Raw genomic sequence first — 20465 nt, 5'->3', positions numbered from 1 at the left:
ACTGGGTGGCTTAAACAACAGAAACTTGTTTTCTCACAGTTTTAGAGGCCAGAAGTCTGAGACCAAGGTGTTGGCAGGGTTGGTTCCTTCTGAGGCTTCAGTCCCTGGCTTGTAGACGGCTATCTTCTCCCTGCATCTCCACATGGCCTTCCCTCTGCACCTGTGTGTGTCCTAATCTCCTCTCCCAATGAGGACATGGGTCATATTGGATTAGGGCCCACCCTAATGACCTCATTTTAACTTTCATGCCTCTCTCAAGTCACACTGTAAGTTGCCAGGGGTTAGGATATATGAATCTAGAGGGACACAATTCAGTTCATAGTAGCAGGAAAGAAACCATAAGACCACAGCCCTCTCAAGCTGATACTTTCCTGCCTGTCCCCTCCCCCTACCTCTCCCCAAAAAGCTGTTCTTCTAACCAGCAGTAACCAATCAATTATGTGGTTCTCCCCGACGCTTCTCTGCCCCAGGTGATACTGGGCTCCCACCACCTGTACGTCAGGTGTCCACGTGGGTTGAACTAATATTAATGAAGGGCCTGCTCATCTCTAATACTAATGAAGGTTCCCTCACATCTCTAATCCCACTGAATCTTAACAACCACCTGGGAGACTGGGGGTTACCACTCGCATTTTCTAGATGAGGAAACCGAGGCTCAGGACGATCACGTGACTTGTCCTTGCTCAGCCATCTGGGAGGAGGTAGAACTAGGGGTTGAGCCCAAGTCCTGACTTTGAGTCCACTGTTCTTCCCACCACACCAGGCAGCAGTCCTTCCAAGGTAACAGATTCCTTCAGGCCCCGGGAGCTCGAGCCTGAGGAGGGGCTTAGGGTTACAGGGACCTGGGGTGCTGCATTTGGGGAATACCGAGCAGGGGCTAAAAGAAGTGCTCGCCCTCCTATCCAAAAAAAGTCTCAAGGATGCTTGATTTCCCCAGGAAGTGTTGAAAGGAAGCAAACTTTCCTATTGGCCTCTTTAGGGGGCCCTGGTCATGTCTCAGAAACCCTGAAGAGAAAGGGAGTCTGCAGTCGAACAGGGTGGATGGTGTATAGGGACGTCTGTGTGTGTGTGTGTAGGTACAGGGTACCCCACAGTGCTCCGTGATAGAGAGGGAGGAGGTATAAGCACAGCCCCCAGGATGGCTCAGAATGTTTTTTCAGGGTCAGAATGTCCTTGTCCAGGACCGCAGAGGACTTGGCTCAGATGGTGGCCAGAAAGACTCATCTCTTCCCTCAAGAATCCCTGGAGCTTGTGGGGTACAGTGAGAAAGGCAAGCCCGGGTAACCCCACCACCTCCAGGAAGAAGAGGGACGCCCTCGTCTGAGCAGCTTTTCCCTGCCCCTCTCCTCATATACACATTCATCCCACCGCCCTGGGCCGCTGCCTCTGCTGCTTAGTCCCCCATCCCTGCCCCCCTCAGCCCCGCACTGTCTGACTTATTATGTGTAGAGGAGACATCTGAGCGAAAAGGCCTCCCACTTAATTCATTACAAGTAAATTGGATGATATTGATAGATGACCCCGGTCAGCAGGATTTTCCTGCCTAAACTAGCTTCCGCGGGGTTGGCAATTGTTGGTGCTTAATAATTATGTTGAACTAATTGATTAATTAATTGTGGGAGAATCCTTGATCTGCATAAGAAAAATGACCGTCTCTGGTGTGGGAGAGGCTGGAAGGGCAGCAGGAGACAAGAGTAAGTTTAGATTTCTGTCTGATAAAGATGAGTCACGTGTATAATTTAAAAATTATACACAGTATCTAATACCACAAGGCTACTACTGGAGGGAGGAGAGAGTAGTCCTCTGCACCCCCCCAGACCTGCCACAAGTCCCTCTCCTGAAAGGTACCAGCTTCAAATCTTTTAGGTGTTTCTTCTGGCATTTCCCTCCATATTTCTACGTAATGTGCTTTACCGCCATCTCCCAACTTGCTAGAGCCTCATTTCAAATATCTGGTGATCCCTGGCTTCCTGTTCATGTTTTACCATGATCCTTGGAAAAGCTGGTTGGAAGCCTAGGGGGCGGGGGGAGATGCCAGGCTTGTTGACTGATGGGACTCTCAAATATCATTATTTATAGGCCTTTCCTCTCAGTGTCCCCAGAAAGGAATCCTCCAGAACCCTGCCAGAGGGAGTAGAGTCTGGTCACTAGCATCGTAGGAGCTGAGCAGGGGAAGAGAGCAGAGGGTCTGACTGTTCAGCAGGCAGATCTCACAAGATCCGCATTTCTCTTGCCTCCGTGTGTCTGAAGCCGATATGGATCAACCTCCCTAAAAGTAAACTGCCAGTCTTGGGAAGTCACTTGGCTACTTGAAATGGGGGTAAAAATCTGGGGTCTAATTCCCTCTTTTATAAACTTTCAGACCGTCCCCCTATTTCCCCACACCTGCACCTTGGCCTTCAGAGGCCCCTGGGTTCTCTGATTCCTGAGCTTTTCTGAGCTCTGTCTTGCCACGCTCGCTTTGCAGGCACTTGGCATTGCTGAGAAAGCAGAAACCCCAGCAGTTACTGCTCTTCTATCTGCCGGTCCCTCTTCCACCACGTGACACCTCTTGTCCTCTACGGTCCCCTCTCCCCTTCCTTTTCTCCTTGTAGGTCTATACATTTCCCCCCTTTACTCTCCTGTTAGCTGGGTTTGGGAAAGAAGTAGAGATAAATATGTGTTTCCAGACCACCATGTTTAATCACACCTCTGCTTTGTTTTTCCTCAGCACTTTATTGTGTACCGGTGTGAGGGCCCCCAGCACCGTGCCCTAGTTACCTGTTTTCTTATCTCTCTCCCCAGTAGACTGGGAGGAGAGAAATTGAGTCTTACTCATATTTTCAAATCCCTAGTATCTAACACAGGACCTGGTATACAACAGGCACTCAATAAGTGTGTGCTGAATAATTAGATGAGCCAATTGGCCTCAGTCTGCCCATCTCTAGCTTTGAAGCCATGGTGTCCAGCTTTCTATGCTTCTGTGATTGGGGAGAAGGTCCCACTGAGGGAATGGGGTGGTCCCTTGGGCTGTAGCAACTGTGCTACTTCTAGAAGAAGGTGGCCTCAGGATTGCATCTCAGCAGCACCACCTCTGCATGTCTTCCCTCCTGTGTTTCAGGGAGCAGTGTGTGCCCAGCCCTGCCCACCAGGGACATTCGGCCAGAATTGCAGCCAGGACTGTCCTTGCCACCATGGAGGGCAGTGTGACCACGTGACTGGGCAGTGCCACTGCACAGCCGGATACATGGGGGACAGGTAAGGAAGCTGTTAACTCTCGTCCTTGCTGTTCATAATACTCATTTTCACAGCAGCCTTGAAGAGAACAGCTCAGGTTTACCGGTCCATGGCCTTCTTCTGCCAGCTTTCCTGTTCCTTTCTCAGAAAGCATTCTGAGTCCTTCTGCCAACCCATCCTTCCTGGCCCTCAGCCTGCTGAGGGTACCCACCTCCCCCCAGCCCAGTGACCCAAGCCCTGAACTTGCATTGACTCACCTGGGGAAGGGGGTGGGCACCTACCACCACTCTCTACTTGCTGCTCTCCTGGAGAGAGGCAGTGGCACCGATAAGCCAAGGAAGCTGAGTGTGCAAACTCAGTTCACACATTTTGCACAACTGCTTTTAGAAGTGGATTTTGATTCCTGACGTGAGTTCTGCCAAAAGGACACTGACGTCAGTTTGCATCCTCTGAAGGCCTGTGGCCTGAGAGCAGACTGAACAAGGGCACCAATGTCCTGGTATCAAACCAGCCTTGCAGCCTTAGTGGATAACCTACAAAACACATAACGGAGGGACTGCCAGACGTACGCGCTTGCCATGGTAAGAAAAGTTCCACGATGATAGGGCAGGCGCTCTAGCAGGAGCAGAAACGACAGCCAAGGTGTCTGACGGTGAGTGGATTCAGAGCTGGCGGAGGACGTTTGTCCAGAGAACCCGGGCGAGTCTCCTCCCTCTCACTCTGAACCACGTGTGTCTCTTTGAGCCGAGAGACGGGCAGTAGAGAGGAGGCTGCCACACCCCTGCCTGCTTCTGTGGGATCCATGCTTCACCTCTGGCCCTGGATTTTGTTACTCTGCTTCCCCTGCCCAGGTAACAGCAGGAAGCAGGAAGCAGGCCTGAATTAACCAATGAGTCCTGGCTCTGGTCAACATAATTGCGCCCCTCCATCTCTCACTGGAGTCAGACCCAAGTCTTCAGCGGTCCAGAAAAGAGATTTTCCGTTTTTAGCTTTGGGCTTGCATACCCCCGGCCTGAAGTCTTTTAAGCCAGATCTGATCTCTTTGTGAGCCAGTGTTCATCTCCGTGAGCATCCCTGGCACAGAATGCGGGTTGTGGCATCTGGGCATCCATCCCTCTCTGACCTCTGTTGGAGACTGCATCTCTAGGGGGGAGAAGGGAGGCAGGAGTAAAGCACTGAGCCACCTTCCCATCCTCACCATCTCCCTGGATAAGTAGACATTTGGGATGAGCCAGCAGGGACAGGAGCCGGAAGACCCCAGAACCAGAACAGGACCCTTTGTTTCCGGCCACTTTCACATGAGAGCGAATACAGCCCATTCATTGTTGGAGACAAGCGGGCCCAGGGTTCCAGCTGACTGGACTCAGCACCAGCGGACCCAACCTCGTTGATGCCAAGATGTACCAAATGGAGAAATACCCCTAGTCCCTCTTGTTGGGGCCCAGCCCATGATCCTGAGGCAGAGAGAAACCCCAAAAGCCTCGGGGTCTTCAGGCAAGCTTCGTCAACCATCTACAGAAGAAGAATTCCTAGAAGGGCCTGGTAGCATTTGGGTTTCCCACCGAAACGGGCTGCCTGGTGTTTAATATTTTGTAAAATTGCCTCCATTTATTTTGTAGGTGACAGCCGCAGGAACCCACCCCACATCACTGCGAGCATATTAAAGTTGAGTGGGTGTAATAATTCAGGCCTCCCCGGATAGGCAGAATCCAGTGCAAATTAAACATGAAACGTAATGAGGGTTTTGCAGCTCATTTTGTAATTTAATTGAGCAATGTATCTGGTTGTTAATGGCAATATCGGACACATTAGGTTGATATGTTGCAAAGGAAGGATGTTTAAGTAGAAAACAAATTCCTGCTGTGATTACCCTTCTGTTCCACAGGCCCCATTATTAGTGTGCTTTGTGTAAAATTCATTAGCAGTCGTTGCTTGATCTCTAAATAAATAAGTTGTTTAACTTGTGGGTAGGAAAAAAAAAAAGAGGCTGATTATGTAAATGGATTAGGTTGTCAATATTTCATTTCTAGATTCTTTTTCTGGGGCTGTGGAGTCAGTCCCTTTGTAAATATGATGGGGCAGGGATGTGGCCTTCAGAGAAGGGAGCTCACTCTCCAGGGCTCTGCCCATTCCTGCTGGATGGGAGGGAGCAGGAATGTTCCAGTGAAAAGGAGGAATCCGGAGGTGTCTCCAGGCTGGGGTTTCTTCCCCTGCTGTCTGAGACATTCAGGAGAGGCAACCTGAGTGACTTCTGGGGAAATCCATTCTGAGGCGGAACAGGGGCTGGCAATCCAGATGGCAATTGTACAGCTCTTCACCTCTCTTGTGTCCTCCCCTTCTGCCTTGGTTTCCCTCCTCACCTCCCCCATCCTACTCTCTCCTCCTTCCTGTCTTCCATCTCCCATTCCTTCTCTCTATATCCCCTTCTCTCTTTCCTCTTCCTCCCTCTCTTTTCTGTCCTTTCCCTTGCTGAGGCCTCAAACTGACTAAAATGCAGCAAGATTTGTAGGAAGACGATCTGGGTGTGTGGTGGAAAACACTGCTTCCAACTCAGGACTCACCAAGAGTTAATAAAGACGCTAAGGCTGTATTTTTTTAAACATCTTTTCTTGTTCCCCTCTGCCCTGATTATTGTAGAAGATACATAGAAAACCTGAAAATGGGAAAGCATAATCATTAAACGACTTGTAATTCCTCAAGTCCACTCCAGTGTTAACATTTGGAATTCTTCCCTTTGAGCTTTTTCATGCCAGAAGGGCTCTGTTAGGAGAACTATAGAAAACAGTATTAACAAGAGTAATAATAAGAACTAACACTTCTCACTGAGCCCTTACCATGCATGGGGCACCTTTCTAAGTGTTTATACACGTTGCATCATTTAATCCTCAAACACCTGGTGAGGTTTAGCTATTATCCTCCCATTGTGTGATGAGGAAGCAGATGTCAGAGCTGTAAAGTCAGTTCCCCATTCTCTGCACCTTTGAAGCAGTGTGGGGATGCGGATAATCCAAAACCCCAGAGTCCATAGGCCATTTCTGTTTGTCTGTCTCTGGGACGCAGGGGTTGCCCATCTCTTTTACCCCACGTGCCCCCAGGTTTACCCCTTAATTTGTTGCTGTGACGAATCTACATCCCCTGGGAAATATCCCTGGGCTGGGGTGAGGGGTGTTGGGCACATCCAGGAAGCTAGGCAGTCAGCAGCAGAGGTTACACCCACCCACAGAGGACCCACAACCAATGGATGTCAGTCGATGAGTCAAACAATCATCATTATGCTGGGAGTTCCAAGTACCAGGCCCCAGCAGAGGCAGGACACAAGGGGGTCAGGTCCTCTTCTTTGGGGGGCTCACCGGCTGATGGAAGAGGCTCAGCCCCTGCCTTGAGGGAACCCCCCCCCCATCCAAGGAAGAGGAAATAGCCCCTGTCTTGGGGGATTCTCCAGTCTGATGAAGAGGATGCATCTTGTCCTCATGGGGAAACTCGACACTGGTGGAAGAGGATCACCTCCCAGTGTGACAAAGAGAGACTGTACATCTGTCAGAAAGACTCAATAAACAGAGACAATGAGTAGAAATAAAATTACCCCATTTCATCAAATCTAAGATGCCACCGATTGTGAGATGCATCATTAGTTTATATATTGCTAAGAATGAAAAACACTGAACATTAAACTATGACATGCCATCAGTTATAAGACTTAACTGGTTTCAGAGATGTTAGAATATATTTTTAAAACAAGGTTTGTTGTTTAATGGGTACAGAAGTTTCAGTTTGGGAAGATGAAAAGGTTCTAGAGACGGACGGTGGCGATGGGTGCACAACAATATAAATGTACTTAATGCCACTGTACTGTACCCTTAAAAATAATTAAAATGGTAAATTTATGTTATACTTATTTACTGCAATCAAAAAATGAAAAAAAAACACATAAGGCCTATAATCAATGAAATATGATACTATGAACTCGGTCCTGGGGACTGAGGGGAACTGGCATGGAGGAGGGAATGGACTGGGGTGACTAAACCGCGGAATACTTCCTGGAGGAGGAGAGGAAAGAGGGGAGGAGGCTGTGAGGAGGTGCAGCACACCAGGCCCAGGCCTGGAGGCAGGGGCGGTACGTGCTGGATGGATCTGGAAGGGCAGGTGAGGGGGCATAGCCTCACCCTACTCTGCTATCCCGCAGGTGCCAAGAGGAATGCCCCTTCGGGACCTTTGGCTTCCAGTGCTCCCTGCGCTGTGACTGCCACAACGGCGGTCAGTGTTCACCCACCACCGGTGCCTGCAAGTGTGAACCTGGCTACAAAGGCCCACGCTGCCAGGAACGGCTGTGCCCCGAGGGCCTGCACGGCCCAGGCTGCAGCTTGCCCTGTCCCTGTGATGCCGGCAACACCATCAGGTAGGAGCTGGGGACGGGTGAGCAGGGGGCAGGGGTGGGGTGGGCCCTGGTGGAGAGGGGGCTCTCAGGGCACAAACCCCACCTCCAGCCAGATCATCCAGGCAGGCAGTGAAAGAGCTGGGACCTCAGCAATCACCTTCACTGGCCAGTCTGATGAAAAGAAGTAGGCCAACCTGAGACCCCACACACAGGAGCAGGAGGGAACTTGGTGGCCCTCAGGGAAACAGGGTGGGGATGGGTGGGAATGAGGGGGGGCTGGGCTCAGGGTGCCACGGGCCCTGGGGGCGTTGTCGCGGAGAACTTTTCACCTCCACACAGTCTGCATCTAACCAAGCCCTTTCCCAGCCCCAAGGGGCCCAGAGACAGGACCACCAAGGCAGAAGCAGGGGACGTGAGCCCCAGAGGGACAGTGTTAGAAGCGACCTTAAGAATCGGTATGGCTGACCTGGGGGCTGCAGAGGGCTGTCCCCTCCGGCCGCGGCTAGGGTAGAGGAGCAGGAGGGACAGAGTGCAGGCCCTCGGCAGGGTCTTGGCTTGGGGCCAGCCTCTCCCTGCACTCTGTGTCTGTGGTTTTTAATCTGGGACTGGGATTATTTACCTAGGGATATCTGTATAGTTTGTCAACGAGTGATATTGCGCTGCCATTACGGTGACTGTCATGGTTCTATATAAATGCCCTCCATCTGTCCCGCTAATGTTGCATGTTTTTAGTAGTTTGGAAGTTTTGTATATTTATTGTATTAACAGAGTGTCATAAACTAAAATGCTGTTTACTGGATGTTTGTATAATTTAAAATACTGTATTAGCACTTCAGAGGCAGAAATTATGCCGAGGGCTTAATGTATATAGAAATAGCCACATTTGATTTTTAAAAAATAATCTGTGTATAATTCTATCATGTGCTACTAAACAAAATAAATAATATAAAAGGCTCACTTAAAAAAAAAAAAAAAAAGTGGGGCTTGGGGACATCTGGGCTGAAGCGGGCCCCAGCCCTGCTTCCTGGAAGTAGAGATGCCAGAGCCGCCCTGGGCCACCTCCCCCAGCTCCCCTCCCTGCCTGCTTCCTGCACCAGCTGGCACCGCCCTCTGGTGATAAATGAGGCTGTCGGGCCCCAGATTAAAGCTTCAAATGAGGCTGTCAGGCCCCAGATAAATGCTTCCACAGCTCTCCATGTGGCCGCCTCTTATTAGGATGGTGCAGGGTGAGGGGAGTCTGCCTTCTCCCCTCAGGCCTGCAGGACAGCTCAGGGGAGGACCAGCTGCCCTGGGCAGTGGGTGCTGCTTCTGTTTGCAGGCCAGACAGAGATACCTCTGCTTTGTAGCCTTGTCTCTGGGACAGCCAGGACGTAGCCTTGGCCCTTCTTCATTTCGAGCTTTTGATTCTCCACACATCACCCAAGATCCTCGGGTCAGTGTAAGCAGAGGCCTCTTAGAAAGTGTTGTGGCTTTGACAGAATCTGTCCTCAGTCCTCAGTTCCTGGAGCTAAGTGGCTCAGACAGTGCTGTCTGCAAGGGCAGAGGGTTGAGAAGGAGACCATTAAGAGGGGGCCTTGGAGCCAATGGAACGGGCTATATATGACTTAAGCATTCATTCGCTCAGTCATTCATTCAACAAACACTGAGAAGCTGCAGGGCCAAACACAAGAAAGAAAGGGTCCCTCAGCACGAGTCCAGCCCTCAGGAACTTGAGTGTAGAGCACCTACCCACACTGAGGACCTCCTGCCATATTTCTTCAAATACAAGACAACACCAGTAGTGAGGCACTGCTTTATTTTATGTATTACTAAAACTGAGCCATGACATACCATTGACTGCATAGCACATCCATCAGAGATCTGAAAATGTGGGGCAAAGTGCATCTTAGAATCAATGAAATATATGCGGCTGGCCCTGCTGGGTCCCAACATGTACTCAAGTAACTGTGACCCAGGGCTCTGTGTAGAAAGCACCAAGGAAACCGCTTCACTGGTCAGGGAAGGCTTCCTGGAGGAGGTGGCTTCTGGGCTGGGTCTGGAGGGCAGGGTGAGAGCTCCAAGACTCTAAACACAGCGGTCCCACATGGCTGGTCGGGGGACTGGGCAGCTGCCTCAGGCTGTTCCACGGGTGAGGGGCAGCACCAGGAAACCCTACCCCTGCGGGGAAGCCAAGGGAGGACCATGTCAGGGACAGGAAGCTAGGCTGCCACTGAGGTCCAGTGCAGGGAGAGTCCCTGCCACGGAGATCCAACCAACCCCCAAATTAAAGAGCTATTGTTTTCTTCCCATACCCAAGCAGCCGTGCCCCGCATAATTTATCCCTCCTCTGAAGGAGTCCTCGATGCATTATTAATCTGGAAGGACTCCCTCCTCTCCATTGCTAATCTCAGCCCATTCAATATTGATGATTATTTGCTTTACTGTCTTTAACACGTGTCACATTTCAGGGGTTGGGAGACAGTAGTGCTTCTTAAGCGTGGGGGACCCCGAGAGCGCCTGACAGCCAACCCCCCAGGCTGGATTCCTCCGTGTCTGCTTGACTATCTCCTTGCAGGGAGCTGTGTCACAGCCCGAGCTTGTGGGTCTCTGCAGCCTCAGCCTTGCACGGAGCCTGGCACAGAGCAGACCTTCAGGAAAAAGAATCGCTGAATTCATCTTAAATCTCCCATTCCTCTAGGGTGGCTCTGCTCCTGAGCTGATGTCACCCTATTTTTAAAAAATATTTCACCCCTTTCTCTTGGCACACGGCCCCAGTGACTGAGCCCCCGACACTCACTGAATTTTTATGTAGTCTAACTCAGGATTTCTCAGCTTCGCCACTGCTGATATTTTAGGTTGTGGACAGCCATCCTGTGCATTGCAGGATGTTTAGCAGTATCCCTGGCCTCTGCCCACTAGATGCCAGTAGCAATACCCCAGCCCCAAGTTCTAACAACCAAAACGTTTCCTGGGTGGGGTGGGGGGAGGCAGAATTGCCCGAGGTTGAGAGCCTCTGGTCTCACTGCACGTCTCTCATGCTGCACTTGGCTTTGCTCTCAGGGACACAGAGAACAGCTCTCTTCCTCTGTGTGGACACAGGTCACTCCTCTCTTCCCGTGAGCCTTTGTCCCATTCTAGAGCCTTCTCTCGGGATCCAAGAAAAGCAGAGGGATGACTCTAGAACTCCTAATCCCAAGGCAGTTAAGCTGTAGGTTCTGGGTAAGTCTGGGACCTCTCAGTCCTGGCCTTAGAACTACCTCTGCCTGAGTCAGTGTCCTGATACGTGTACTTCTCCTCTGTCTTAGTTTCCCAATCTGTCTATCACCTTTCGTCAGCCCAGTGGGAGGTAAAAGTTTTCTTGTGGTCTTTGAAAGTGAAGCTTCCACCCAGCTCCCTGAGAGACAGAGTGTGGGATCCCCAGAAGCCTTGCCTCATTTCCCCGCTGGCTTCTGCAAGAGCTTGCAGCAGAGCCCCTCCAAGACAGCTTGCCAGGAAGGCCTTGAGCATCTTTCCTAGAGAAACAAAGTCTTCCCAACCCCCAACCATAGAAAACCCTCCTCAGCTAGCCCCAGCCTCTCCCGGCTCTGTGCCCCTCTGGAGAGGCTGCTTCAAAGAGGTTGAACCCACGTGCCCTGCGAAGGAAGAAGTGGCTGGTGAAATTCCCCACACTTCCTGCCCTTTATAAATGCTTTGTAGCACACACAAAGCAGCCTCCTTCCTTCATAAAGGAATAACCTTGAGAAAGTGAACACCTGTGCGTCAGACCTTGTCCATGTCCCCTCCACAATTGGATTGTCATAGATGAATTCCAGCAGCCATGATTGTGGATTACCTTTGAAAGATTTGACTTAGCCACCAGATGCAGCATTGATAGAAATCTCAAAGCAGCCAGGAAAAACTGGCAGAAAATTCCACCCTGAAAAGATTCCTGTATTGTTCAGCTTTCGGCTCCTATTAACTTGTGATTAATCTATGTCTGGGGGAAATGGAGAAAGGTGAGGGAAAAAAAAAACAGAGCAAGCCGAACCAGCCTAACCAGCAGTCACTTGCCTGCCATGTGACCCAAGGGAATGGCTCTGCCACCAACGGGGCAGGGAGCAGGGGACACCAGGGAGAGGGAGAGGGAGATGTGACAAAGGTGCCGAGAGCATGGTGATGGCAGTTTTCAGTCCTAATCACTGAGCCAGCGATCATTCCCCACCCTCTTTTCAAAGGGATTTTGGAGTTTCTGTAATAAGTGACAAGTAATCAAATTAAGAAAACAGAGGTGTTTTGTTTTTTAAAATAGAATTTTAGGGATACGAAAGGAGAGAGAAAGAAATTATCTCAGGTTTGGTTTTGAGCTTTCTGGTTTCTCAGAGTAAAAAGGTAAAATTGGTGTTGAGACACACCCCTAAGCATCCAAAACACCGGCGGTTAAGATGGAAAGCAGAAACACAGGAGAGCTTAGAGGCCAGCGTTCGCCAGCTCACTGTGCATCTAGTATGCTATTCACAGGGTGGTCTTCACACCAGAGCAAGGACCTGTAACGAGAGAATCTCTTGAAAGAAGGGCAGAAGGACGCCTCAGACCCTTCAGAATCTCAGGGGCTGGACAGAGCTGATCGCGGCAGCCAACGCTGCCGGGTTACTTCCTGGGTCCAAGCATGTCAGTCTCCACAACTGTGACCAAGCCAGTCCCTCTGAGCCTAAACCAAAACCTCAGAGGAGACCCCTGAAAAGTTGGAACCGAGAAAGGCCATGCCTTAGGGCTTTGCTGGGAGTGTTGGGGACAGAGAGGAGCACCCCACAACTGTCTGGCTGAGGGTCAAGGCCACCAAGTAGGGGCCCCCTGCCCCATGGCACCCGTGCAGGCCACTATTTCCCCTTACAGTGTGGGACCCAGGGAGGAAATTTTCTGGAACCATGAAAGTCAGGAAGTCTTCAAACATCCATTCTTTACACACATTCGTTTTTACATATTATAATTTTTATCACTTTTTATCTGTTTATGAATATAATAGATGCTCAGTTTGAGAAAGTCAGAGAATACATAGAAATTTAAAGAAAAAACTCATAATTTCTCAATCCAGGGGTGAGTACAAAAACCATTTTGTTGTAATTTGTTCATTCTTCATCCATTTCTGTTTCACTTTTTTTTCATATTTTAGATCATGACTTTATACACAATTTGCTTATTTCACTTACCCTTATGTCATATCATTAAATAGACTGGAAAACATTTGAATACTTCTCTAACATGCCTTCATATGAACTGTCATAATTCATTTAACCAGTACCCTGGTGTCAGAGGCAACATGAGGCAGTGACCAGAACATGGCCAGACAGACCTGGGTTTGAATCCCAGCTGCCACTGAGTTAGTGGTGTGACCTTGGACAAGTCATATAACCTCCAAGTGCCATCTGAAAAATAGAGGCTCTAATGCCTAACTCACAGGCTTACTTGAAGATTAGAAATATAGGTGTAAAGTGCCTGGTGCTTTAATAGCCTGGTCACATATTATTTATTATTATTTAAATTGCCCCCATTTTTCCACTGTTATAAATAATGCTTTGGGGAACATCTCCATGCATAAATCTTTCTCTACAACTGTGACTATTTCCTTAGGATAGATTCTTAGAAATGGAATTACGAGACCAAAGGGTCTGAATATTTTTAGGACTCCTGATATATAACCCCACATTGTTTTCCAGAAACCTTTACCAGCATTGAGCATTGTCCCTTTAAAAAAAAAAAAAAACCTTACCATTTTGATAGAGAAAAAGTGATATCCAATTGTTGTTTTGACTTGATGATTAATGAGACTAAACATTTTCCAAAATGATTATTAGCTACTTGCACTTACTATTCAGGAACTGTCTGCTCCTGTCCATCCCTCATTTTCCATGAGAAAATCAGGGCTCCCAGAAATTGGCTAGGCTTCACACAATTAGTTTGTCCATTAATTCATTTGCCAAATATGTATTAGTATCTTCATGGTGCCAGGGACCCTGCTGGCCACTGGGGTACAATACAGAAGTGAAATAGACAAAGGGCCCTCCCCCATGGAGCCGCCACCTGGTGGAGAGACAGGTGATAAACAAGTCAACAGACAGAAAATAATTACTCGTAGTAAAAGTACTGTTCATTCCCAAATATTTCATTGGGCAGTGAATATGAGCCAGGCACTGGGGATCCACCAATGACCCAGGGAGACAAAGCCCATATCCTCGTGGAACTTAGCAGAACCAAGATTTGTACGTAGGCGCCTCCCGCCAGCCCAGAGCATGCGCCCTTGGACCATATCCCTTGAGCTGGACTCCAGGGCAAGGAAGCAGATGACACAGGGAATCCAAGAGGCTTGTCTCTGACATCCAGCGTCTTCTCTGGAGTGTTAGTCTGGGTTCTCCCAGAAGCAGATGCCGAGAGCAAGAGATTTACTAGGGACACAGCTATGAGCGAAAATGGGGAAGGGGCTGGGGAGGCTAGGGGAGCGTGAGACTGCAATGCAGGTCTGACCTGTGTGAAGGAAAGCGGGAAGGAAGGAAGGTTGATTGGAAAGTTTTAGACTGAAATTCTAAGAAAGTTTGGCAAGATGGGGAGTCTTTAAGCCAAACTTGTCCATCAGAGGAGTCCCAGATTTCCCAGGAATGTGTCGACCTTAATATCTCTGCTGTGCTCTAGCTGACAGCAGCCCAGGGGAAGTGTGACCTCTGAGAAAATGTAGTGATGGATTTCAGACACAGTAGCTAGGGCCATCAGTCAATTACACTCCCCACAGAAGCTCTGAGAAGAAAATGGTCACCACACCCGGCATCATGGATGCATATTGGCTGTTGGATCAGACCTCTGCCAGCCAGAGTTTGCCTGACTCTCTAGCGGTCATGCCAGGCAGCCCCTGCCTCCAGCCAAATGGTTCTTTCGCTGGGCTAGCCAGAGAGGGGATGGAGACAATCTTGCTTGCTCTTAAAGAGCCCTAGCAATGCCTGGATGGAGGGTATCCTCTCCAGTACAGACATTGCCATAGAGGGGAGGCCACATCTGCCCCAGGGCTCCATTTTAACTCAGCAGATGTTCATTGAGTACCTACAGTATGCAGAGTAACTGGGTCTCACTGCAGCCCTCTTGTGCCTGCCCACACACTGGGCATCTGCCTTGGGTGCAGAGTTGGGGAAGCGCTGGACCTCACAGTCCATAAGGGAAGAGGCTGCCTCCTGCTTTGGTCTCTGTGTATTTGTATTATAAAGAGCACTTGTTTGGGAGTCAGGAGACCTGTGTCTAATCCTGATTTTGCCACTTCCTTGCTATGTAACTTTAGGCAAGTTATATAACAACTATGAGCCTCAGTTTCTTGGGGCAAATAAGACCATGTAATCTTGGCATCGTCTGGCAAACAAATAATACATTAAGAAATTTAACCTCGGAACTTCCCTGGTAGTCCAGTTGTTAAGAATCTGCCTTCCAATGCAGGGGATGGGGGCTCGATCCCTGGTTGGGGAACTACGATCCCACATGCCGCGGGGCAACTGAGCCCTCGTGCCACAACTACAGAGCCCACGTGCTCTGGAGTCCGGGCTCCACAACTACAGAGCCCACACGCTCTGGAGACCACGCACCACAACTAGAGAGAAGGCCGCGCCACAACAAAAGATGCCACGTGCCATAACAAAAGATCCCAGGGGCCGCAACTAAGCCAAAAATAAATAAATAAATAAATAAACAACTCACAACTGGGGGAAAATACTTGCAAAAAAAAAAGAAAGAAATTTAACTTCAGAGGCCCTTCGATCCTGCAGCCCTGGGCAGACCAGACTTGGGGTGGGCAGAGGGTGGAATATGGCCACATTCCTGACCAGACTGTCCTCTCATCCTTCTCTCAAATGCTCAGCTGCCACCCAGTAACTGGAGCTTGCACCTGCCAGCCGGGGTGGTCTGGCCACCACTGCAATGAATCCTGCCCTGCTGGCTACTATGGCGATGGCTGCCAGCTGCCTTGCACCTGTCAGAACGGTGCCAACTGCCACAGCGTCACTGGGAGCTGCACTTGTGCCCCAGGCTTCATGGTAAGATGGGAGGGGACTCCCATGGCCTCTCCGCCCACCCCCGCCCCTACACAGGAAAGGAGGGGCCAGCTCCTCCCACTTCCAGGTGGAATCAGGGAGTGTGGCCCTGTGCCCATGGATGCAGAATGAGGGTGTCTCCATGTGCCACTCAGAGATAGAGTCCATGACCAGAGAGCTGCTAAGGCTGTTCTTAAAGGCCAATTCTACTGGGGTTTGTAACTGTAAAAGTAATGGAAGGAAGGTGTCTTTCCGTTGTCCCCTCACCCTGAAACACCAGTTGTCTTCTTTGCTGTTTGGACAAAGAAGACAACTGGTTTGGATATTGCGTCCATATCCTATGCACACAATATTTTTCCATCATAATAACCACAGAGCACATAATAAGCACAGAGTTTTGTATTTTGCTTTCTTTTTTCCCATATTTGCTGCTTGGGCTTCTTAATTGTTATTTTAAATGGCTGCATGACACTGCAGGAGCTGATGGACCCCCCCCTGCTGACTCAGCCATTCCCTTACTGCTGAATACTGATTTGTTTCCAATGTTCACAACAAATATTGCAATGAGCATCTTCCTACAAACAACATTTCCCCTCCTATTGAATTATTTCCTTAGGGTGACTTCCCAGGGTCAGTGGGCATAATGTATTTATGGCTCTTGATGGATGTGGCCATATTACTTTCCTCAAGGGTTATAGAAATCTACACCGCCACCAGCCATGTATGAATGTACCTATTTCAAAACAACTCTGCTAACATTCTTTTCTTTTTTTAATTTTTGCTAATTATATAGGTAGAAAATGGCTCCTCAATATTGCTCTAATTTGCATTTCTCTGATTACTAGGGAGAGTAAACCTTTCCCCCACGTGTTTGTTTACTATTTGTATTTCCTCATGAATTATGCAGGTCTTTATGAGGTTTGATTCCAGGGAACTTGACATTGGAAGTGGAATCCTGTTCAATGGCGGGGGCATACCCAGTGGGTCTGAGGACCCAAACATTCAGGGTACCGCCGTGGCCAGATTTTTTATGGTGCTATAAGAAGTGGTTTGTGTAGTACAAAGAGTGGCCTTTGCAACCAGCCCAGGGTCACATCCTGGCTCTCCTACTCACCAACTGTGTGACCTTGGGCCAGGGAGTTAACCTTTCTCAGGATCAGTTTCCTCACCTGTGGAATGGAACGCCTGCCTTGCAAAGTTGCTGTCAGGTGTAGAAATGGGCTATACTGTATGGAGTACCTTGCCTCAGTGCTTCTCAGAGTTTAGTGAACTCAGAAACCGCCAGCAGACCTTGGTAAAGTACAGGTTCTGATCCGGTAGATCTGAGGAGGTGCCTACGGTTCTGCATTTCTTTTTTTTTCTTCTTCAAATATTTATTTTTCATTTATTTGTTTATTTATTTATTTTGGCTGTTCCGGGTCTTAGTTGCAGCACGCAGGCTCTTCGTTGCGGCATGCGGACTTCTTAGTTGTGGCATGCAAACTCTGTGACATGTGAACTCTTAGTTGCGGCATGCATGTGGGATCTAGTTCCCCGACCAGAGATTGAACCTGGGCCCCCTGCATTGGGAGTGTGGAGTCTTACCCACTGGACCACTGGGGAAGTCCCGGTTCTGCGCTTCTAACGAGCTCCCAGGTGATGCCAACGATACTCGTCAGTGGCCTCACTTTGAGTAGGAAGGGGATGGTGCTCAACTTGGGCTGCCCATTGGAATCACCTGGGGAGCTCTACAAACACTGATGCCCGGGCCCCCTCCTGGAGATGCTGACATATTTGGTCTGAGTGTGGTCTGGTTGTGGCCAGTGTGCTGCCAAGGTGGCGATCCACTGGAAGGAAGCCCTTGTCATGATGTAAGAGTACAGGTTTGCCTGGTGACAATGTCTTTTGTGGGCAGGTTGCCCCTGGTCTATACAACAAAACTCTGTTCAGCTCCTTCTTCCCCCTCCCCAACGCAGATAAAACTGGGTGACGATGACTCCAGTGGCATCTTCAAAAGAGAAAAAGATCTGTCCCTCCTGCAAGTTTCCTCTCTAATTTACCTTTATTGGTGTGAGCTTGGTCCATAACTTCCATAGAAAAATGGAGTGCCCGAGGTTTGGGGTTTGGGTAGGAGAGAATGGTTGTTTGGGATTAAAAGTCTCACCTAGTCAAGTGATCAGGTGACTGAAGCCAAAATGAATTGACCACGCAAGACTTCTCGGGGGACATCCAGACCCCAGTCCTAGCTTGGCTACCAGGGTAGTTCCGACTTTGGGCAAGTGGCTTCCGCTCTCAGGGCCCTAGTTCCCTCATCTGTAAATGGCGAGTGTGCAGGGGGAGATGAACTGACTGATTTCTAAGATGGTCTACTATGCAGACTCCACGGACCAAGTCAGGAAACACACCCTTCTGGAGGAAATGAGAGAAAGTAGGAGCAAGTGGGTGTGTGTGTGTGTGTATTGGCCAGGGGAGGGGGGGCTAACTGAGGGTGTTATAGTCTGATTGTATACATTGTCCGTGGGCCTCCCTGTTCCCCCTTCTTCACCCCCAGCTGCCTGCCTAGTCACCGCTCCTCAAAAGAAGGGGAAATCCAGGCCCTGGGTGGGTGAAGGTTGTGGGTGGTCCTAGAGAGGCTAGTGTCTGTGGGCCCTCTGCCCCCAGGCCATGGCTCCAGGAATCTGGAGGCCAGGCCACTGCCTCTCTTCCTCCCATCTGAGATGCAAATGACTTCCTGCTCTTGAACTTTGGGGGACTTGGAACTTGTAGGCATCATCTTGATGTGGAGTCCCACCTGCCTGGGACAGATTGTGAGCCAAGCGGCCCTGGTGAGACCCTGTGAATTCCCAGCCATCTCCTCCTGCCAAGCCTCATTTTACCTGGAAACGTTCTTTTGGGGCGCTGTCGGGTGTTGAGCAGGAGCTGCTTGAGGTGATTACAGAATAGTCAGTTGCTCTCATCCAGCATGACTCATTCCCGCACACACCAGGTTCCAAGGGGGAAACCAAACTATTGCCCTCACCCTGGCTTCTGAATGAATGCAACTTCCTGCAGTTAGCCAGCTCTGGTCAGGGTGGGAGATCAGAGCAGTTAGAAAGCAGACTTGGCTGAGACCCTCCCCAAAATGTCCTGCAGTCAGTGATAATTAGCATTGCCTTTATTTGTTAGTTGGTGTGTGAATTTATGCACCTGCCTTTTTCCTTGAAAGAGTTTTAGGATGGGCAATTAATTTGAGACTAATTAAAAGAAACCTTTTCTGAGAGTTTGGAGACCTTGAGCCTCAGCTCAGTAACCTTGGACGTGTCGCTTTACCTTGCTGGGCCTCAGTGTCCTCATCTGTAAGGTGAGAGTCACATCAGTCCCATCTGCTATTGGATGTGAGTAGCCAACATGGTAATGGATGTGAGGCCATATCCTCAGCTGTCCTCTCCCATCAGAGCTCCCCCTGCCAAGGGCTCTTTAGGGAGGATGTTGGGATACATTTGTGAAAACAGAGTCTCTCAGAGTCTGAGGGCTGAGAATGGCCTCAGGCTCAACATAACCATGAGGAGTAAGTACTGAACTACCCCTGGGAGCCCAGTGGCATGCCTGATCCAGCCAGGTGGTCCCCACCCCCTGAGGCCATAAGAATATGGGGCAGAAGCAAGCCCACTTGACACTCAGGGTGTTCTAACCCTCACACTCTTTCTCCTTCCTTCCCAGGACACTGGATATTTTCTCTGCCAAGCACTTGGGGAGCTGCTGGGGGTATGGAAAGGCTAATCAGATGCCCATCAGCCTTCTAAGCGCTTGTGCCCAATAATAGTCATGTTCACATTAGCAGCAAACACTTACTGAGTCCTTGCCGCATGCTTCATCTCTGTTCCTCACAGGAGCCCTACAGAGGTGCGCTTTCACGTGCCTCAGCTTGAGAATGGGGAGCTGAAGTTCAAACAGGATAAGTGACTTGCCCGTGATCACAAAGCCAGTAGTGGTGGGAGCCACCACAGCGCTCATCTATTAGATGATAGACTTTGACTGATGGGTCCCCAAGGAACCACACAAATCTGGGCTCAGATCGTGGCCTTCCAATCCCCACTGTCCCTACTGAAAAGTCACTTATCCTGCCTAAGTCTGAATTTCCTCATCTGTTAAGAGGAGACTTAGCCATGAGAGTGAGAAACTTCAAATGGAAGGTTCACGGCTCAGGGCCTGGAACACTAGATGCCCAGTAAAATGGCAGTAATTGCTGGTGAAATGGGACAGTGTGGGAGAACATAGCTTCCCTCAAGCCCAGCACTGTCTTCCAAGGAGAGTGTCAGGATGAGTTATGCCCAGGGATTCCCGATGCAATAAAGCCATAAACGTGCACAGCTGCTGTTCCAGGCAGGTCCACCCAAGCACCTGTGGATTGCCCTCAGTGGTCAGCACTGTGGGGTGGACATACCTGTCAGTGTTTGGGGAAATGAACATAGGGATGGAAGTGGGAAGAGAGTCTGGGCATTTTACATGTTAGCTTGGCAGCAGCAATGGAATCACTTCGGGTATGTAATGCTGGACTACATTGGGGCTGCTGAGTGCGAGAAAAGAGCCCTGGGCTGAAAGGCAAGAAACCAAGTTCCTAGCTCTGGGTCTTCTAACTTTTGGGGCTTCCATTTCTCATCTATAAGATGGGAATGAAATTCTCTGTCCAACAGAAACAATGGTGTGGGAGCCAATCATTAAAATGGGAGTACTTAAAAGTGGGCGTGGCATTGGTTCAGCACCTTGGACAGTTCCCACGAGCGTCTGCTCCAAGGTTGCTCTTGCCCTGTTAGAACCCAGGTTCCTTACCCAGCCCGAGCACCAGGGTGAACAGGGGTAGGGGAAGGCAGAGTGAGGGTCACATGATAGAGGTCTCA

At 49.6% G+C, this 20465-nt stretch overlaps 1 protein-coding gene across 21 annotated transcripts in view; it reads left to right on the top strand.

Annotated features, from left to right (window-relative positions):
• Positions 1–20465, top strand: part of MEGF11 (multiple EGF like domains 11) — a 377426-nt gene that overhangs the window by 294305 nt on the left and 62656 nt on the right. For all 21 annotated transcript variants that reach the window (XR_011075258.1, XR_011075257.1, XR_011075256.1 and 18 more), the window contains exons 8-10: positions 3101–3237; positions 7400–7612; positions 15438–15612. Coding sequence is in view for 17 of the 21 variants with exons in the window: in XM_068553983.1 (XP_068410084.1) it covers positions 3101–3237; positions 7400–7612; positions 15438–15612 (525 nt within the window). In the remaining 4 variants the exon portion in view is untranslated. The remainder of the gene's footprint in view (positions 1–3100; positions 3238–7399; positions 7613–15437; positions 15613–20465) is intronic.

This window comes from Eschrichtius robustus, chromosome 1 (genome assembly GCF_028021215.1).
Source record: "Eschrichtius robustus isolate mEscRob2 chromosome 1, mEscRob2.pri, whole genome shotgun sequence".
NCBI lineage: Eukaryota > Metazoa > Chordata > Mammalia > Artiodactyla > Eschrichtiidae > Eschrichtius > Eschrichtius robustus.
Note: the sequence above shows the minus strand (reverse complement) of the source record. Positions and strands in the feature narration are given on the sequence as shown.